The sequence below is a fragment of the Cryptococcus neoformans genome, chromosome 7 (genome assembly GCF_000149385.1).
Source record: "Cryptococcus neoformans var. neoformans B-3501A chromosome 7, whole genome shotgun sequence".
NCBI classification, from domain to species: Eukaryota; Fungi; Basidiomycota; class Tremellomycetes; order Tremellales; family Cryptococcaceae; genus Cryptococcus; species Cryptococcus deneoformans.
Genome location: NC_009183.1, coordinates 370,051 through 375,050, shown reverse-complemented (window position 1 = coordinate 375,050; position 5,000 = coordinate 370,051). Strand labels below are relative to the sequence as shown.

General features: G+C 49.6%; 3 protein-coding genes across 3 annotated transcripts in view; 2 read left to right on the top strand and 1 right to left on the bottom strand.

The window, feature by feature from the left end:
* CNBG1280 (hypothetical protein) overlaps positions 1-843 on the top strand; it is a gene marked incomplete at both ends in the record, with an annotated part of 1,472 nt that extends 629 nt beyond the window's left edge. Inside the window, 3 exons of the mRNA XM_769389.1 lie at positions 52-469; positions 531-744; positions 798-843. Coding sequence (XP_774482.1) covers positions 52-469; positions 531-744; positions 798-843 — 678 coding nt within the window. The remainder of the gene's footprint in view (positions 1-51; positions 470-530; positions 745-797) is intronic.
* A 2,540-nt stretch (positions 844-3,383) lies between these two features.
* On the top strand, positions 3,384-4,272 carry CNBG1270 (hypothetical protein; the record flags this gene model as incomplete). The annotated part of the gene is made up of 3 exons (XM_769388.1): positions 3,384-3,557; positions 3,733-4,143; positions 4,192-4,272. The coding sequence occupies 3 exons, from the start codon at positions 3,384-3,386 to the stop codon at positions 4,270-4,272; spliced, it is 666 nt and encodes a 221-aa protein (XP_774481.1).
* A 683-nt stretch (positions 4,273-4,955) lies between these two features.
* The window catches only part of CNBG1260 (hypothetical protein), a gene marked incomplete at both ends in the record, with an annotated part of 2,145 nt that continues 2,100 nt past the window's right edge, over positions 4,956-5,000 (bottom strand). Inside the window, one exon of the mRNA XM_769387.1 lies at positions 4,956-5,000. This exon is cut by the window's right edge and continues 44 nt beyond it. Coding sequence (XP_774480.1) covers positions 4,956-5,000 — 45 coding nt within the window.

Genomic DNA, 5,000 nt, shown 5'->3' with positions numbered 1-5,000 from the left:
CCTTGAAGTCCCAATCTTGGGCAGGTTACGCAGAAACTAACTTTATGGTAGAACACCAACGCATCTATCGTCCGTGACCTCGCCGAGGCCTGTGCTGAGTACTGCCCCAAGGCTTTCATCGGTATCATCTCTAACCCCGTCAACTCCACCGTCCCCATCTTCGCCGAGGTCTTGAAGAAGAAGGGCGTCTTTGACGAGAAGAGGGTCTTTGGTATCACCACCCTTGACGTTGTCCGAGCTTCCCGATTCCTCGGTGAGATCAAGGGCAAGGACCCGAAGGACATCAAGGTCACCGTTGTCGGTGGTCACTCTGGTGTCACCATCGTCCCTCTCCTCTCTCAGACCCCCGAGGGCAAGGACGTCAGCGGTGAGGCTTACAAGGCCCTTGTCAACAGGATCCAGTTTGGTGGTGACGAGGTTGTGAAGGCCAAGGCCGGTACCGGTTCCGCCACCCTCTCCATGGGTTACGGTATGTTTTTCTTTTGCTCGTGTTACGCGTTGCAATGTACAATGACTGATCCCGATTATAGCTGGTGCCCGATTCACCGACTCTCTTATCCGAGCGTTGAACGGCGAGACCGGCATCGTCGAGCCTACTTTCGTCAAGTCTCCCTTGTACGAGTCTGAGGGTGTCGAGTACTTTGCCTCCAACGTTGAACTCGGCCCTGAGGGTGTCAAGAAGATCAACCCTGTTGGCCAGTTGAGCGCTGAGGAACAGGAGTTGCTCAAGGCCTGTCTCCCCGAGTAAGTTTAAAATCTTTGCTTGTGCGTAAGGATATCGCTGATGTTTTGAACAGCCTTGTCAAGAACATCAAGAAGGGCGTTGACTTTGTCAAGGCTTAAATCTAATTCTAGAAGGGTAAGGGTAATAGGAAGAAGGAAGGGCGCATATGCATCTTGTCATTGTGTTCATTGACACACAACCTATCAGAACATTTTGATCTATTGTATCTGGGCTCATGCTTTGGCAGCTCACCTCTTAATAAGCTCCTTAGTGGTCTGGCATGTCCCACGTTTCGCCAGTATACTTGAACAAACGGATCACATTTTGGATGTTTCAGCTGTTGACATAGTCACGTGACGGGCTTTAACAACTTCCGCACTTCTTGCGTGCGCCCCACGTTCAAAATAAGCGACAAGCCACCAGTCAATGATCAACGATCAATCATTAGAACCACCATCACACCTGCATGCGCGGTTGTTCGTCCGTTATAACGAACTGAGTCCTCGAAGGCTCGTAAAATCAAGCCGAGCTATGATCGTTAATGTCTAGGTTTATCCTTGTAAGGGTAGATATGTAATCTCGGGGATAATTGGCTGCACTGCGGTTGCGCACGGTGCGACTTTCTTATTCACACACACGCCGGATCAATCGATTTTAACAGATTCCAGATTTTGGGTGATGGCGCAAAAGTCAGCCGCCATGACAAGCAATTCTCAGGCGACCCTCGAGGATGAAGAAAATGTGAGAATGCTATTGTGTTCTTTATTCCTTTTGGCTTTTACAGGTCTCTTTGCTATCTCACTTTTTTTTTCGCCATTATGAGGAAGAAAATAAGTTTGCGCACCTCTCTATCATCTTTCTCTCTTCGTCCAACCACGCCTCCAAATAAGATCGTTTACGATGCCGAATCGGTGTCTAGCAAAGCGTCAACTTCCACGGGGAATCCGGTAAGTTGTAAATAAAATAATAAATATCCAAACGATTTTTAAAAAACTTTTGCTGAGCGATTGGTAGCCCCATTGGCCTCGGCCACTCGTCATGTCTGATATCAGTGTCCATGGGAGACGCGTGGCACCATCTTCCAGCGTGAGTTTCTCTTTTACTCGTCTAGTATCACGACTCTGTTGACTAGGGTCACGACACAGCCGCTAGACCTGCCTTCAGTGATTTGCTCCGGGATTGCTAGCAGTGGATACACTTGCTTCTCTCCAACGTCGTCGGATTGCATGTGTCGATCGTCCTTGGACCTCGAGCAGCCGTCCAAGTCGTCTTGGAACTGTGAACCATTTCAGTCCCAGGGTGATTGCGCCGCGCGGATGAAAGATCCAGGCGTTTACATGGAAGCAATGAAGGACATTCTCATTACCACGAGGACGGCACGAAGAGTGAGTGAATCCTCACAAGACGTTCAATGGACGACGGCAATCAGTAGAAGACCGCTTTCGTCAACGGGTTCGACCTCCTCTACGACAAGCTCATCGTCGCGTAACCGGAAATCATACATTATCTTGCCAGAAGTGAAAGCGGTTTCTGTACACTTTCCCAGTGTTAAGCATGTGCCTCCCGGCTATGCTGCAACGGGACAAGACGCCGAAATAGGGTGTATCCCTGCACGCTGAGGAAAAGTCGGCTTGCCGTATGATGATTGAGAACGACGAAGCGATTAGCCGTCTTGGGAGTGTTGTTGGTTATACTACTACGTTGATTTTGTGTTGTGCACCGCTTTATCGGCTGGTTTCGATTTACAGCATGTATATGAGACTTGAAAACGAATAAGTGAGGGCACTGCCTTTAACACCTTTTTCAGCCATTGATTTGCCGTTTTGAGAAGCAGCTGGTGCTTATTAAAATTCGAATGATCCCTCTAATAATCATCCTTCGTTGATTGTTAATGAACTTGTTCGTTTGTCGATCATCTCCGAATGGTTAAGATAACGAAAAATGCATATGCATAAACAGACATGACAAAAGCAGTGGGCGGTGGGAAAACGACAGAAGTGGGCGAATGAGGCGGAAGCTCACTGCAGCATAGCCTTGAGGATCCTCTCAACGGTTAGACGAGGTGGAATTCCAAGGCTGTGTCCACCTCCACCACCGGCGACTATGCCCGCATTGTTTTCCCGCGCTTTCCGCCGAGCGACGCGATGTTATTTTCTACGCCGCCTACAGCCATAATCTGTTCGGTGAGCATCCCGTCGGCCACCTCTTCACCGCCGTCAAGCCCCAGAGCAGCATGCATATGCTGCATCCGTCGGTGCCCATCAGTCCGCCATTGCTCGTCGCTTGGTCGCTCCGTATTACAGAAGAGGAGTAGCTTTTTGCGTCCTCTTAGCGCGTCGGCGTGTGCCGGGGCTGCCCAGCGGGAGCAAATAAACAGGGAAGAACCCTGAATCGCGGCAAAGCTCAGGTGTCAGGGACAGCCGTGCCCTGGAGACGCGTTGTTTTCGAGTTTCCGCGCGTGCTCCCGCCGTCCGTGCGTTGTATTTTCTCGTTGCCCTTTTAAAAGCACTGCTATTCCTCGTCTCTCCCTTCTTTTTTTCCATCGCCTCTCCTTGCATTTCAGTCTCCGCCAAAAAGCTTTATAAACAACCAACTTCGCTCTTTCAGCTCTCAACTCCAACTTTCACTCTAACACACACACACAAGCCCACTTTACACAATGCACTCTGCCGCCATCATCGCGTCTTTCCTCGCTTCCCTCGCCCTCTCCAACGCCATCAGCGTGGAGTCTCCTACCAAGGACACTGTCTGGGAGTCCAGCGGCTCTCAGACTGTTGAGTGGAAAGCTGTCGACACTGACCCCACCAGCTTTGAGATCCAGTTGGTCAACCAGGTGAGTAATTTTTGCGGACGCGTCGAGGCGGGGGTGGCACAGCGTAGTCATTGGGATAAAGCATGGCTGGTCGATATTACATTGTCCCCATCTGCATCCTTTGTGCTCGTGCCGCCTTCGCCACCCTTCAGATTTCGCGTCCAGTCAGCGAACGTGCACTGACCTCATCATTTAGGCCGGCTACCTTACCAACTCTCCTGTCACCCTCGTCGCCAACCAATCCACCGGCGACACTGGTACAACCAACTCTGCGACCGTCACCTACCCAGATGGCGCTTGGCCCACCGGTGTTGCCTTCCAGATCAATTTGGTCTCTACTGACGCGAAAAACTCTGGTATCCTCGCCCAGTCTGAACAGTTCAACATTACCTCCGACGGCGACTCTTCTTCCTCTGCTTCTTCAAGCTCTTCCTCTTCCGCTTCCTCCTCTAGCTCTGCTGCTTCCAGCGCGAGCTCTAGCAGCACCTCTGCCACCGTGGTTGCCACCACCGCCGCCTCCAGCGCCAGTGCTGCCACCAGTGCTGCCTCCTCTGGCTCTTCTGCTTCTGCTTCTGCTTCTGGATCCAACTCTACTCTCCCCAACACTGTAAGTTGATCCGACATGTTTTATTGCATATCCTGACGCGTCATCTAGTCTTCCGGTGCTTCTCTCACTGCTTCTGCGGGTGTCGCCTCTGTCGTCCTCGCCGTCGCTGGTGTCCTCGCCCTTGCCTAAACATCTCATGACCCTTCCATAGATTTAAGATTTTTTTGTTCAGTTATGACCGCAGCCCCTGAGTAATCTTGTGTGAAATCTCGCAAGTGATAGATCTTTAATCACTTGTATGGACAATCTGTTATTTTTACTTCGGTGTTCGCTCCTTACTTGATGTTATATATGATGAATGAATAAATCGTCTAGTTATTACCATATTACCACCTCTTCTTTCTGCTGTTTATCTTTCAAGGATTGCGTCTTTCATCTTTCATGCTTCTTGCTTGCATTCGTCTGCCCCTATACGCTTCTCTTTGAGCAGTGGTGAATTTCAAGATTTTGTCTTCTCTAAAAATTTAAATAAATTATAGATTTTTAAGATAACTCAAGATCCAAGAATTAAGATTTGACTTCGGAATCCGCAGTCGTTCTAGTCGATCTAGGGCCTGGCTCTTTTTTCGCAGCCCACTTTGCAACATTTCGTTTACAACCGTGGATGGCGAATTCTGTCCTCAACGCGTCTCTCCTTAAGCCTGGACTAGCTTGCCATGGTCGCCGACTCGTTACTGAGGAAGTAGCATAATACATACACGGCACATTGGTTGTAAAAGCATGATACACATAATCTTCTTCATATCTCGTTTTCCGTCAAGCCGAGAACTTTAGACGCGTCGTGCGTGGGCCATGTTCTCGCCATTAGATTTTTATGATCTGTTCACCGGAGGGTTGATCTTGTTCTGGACACCCAA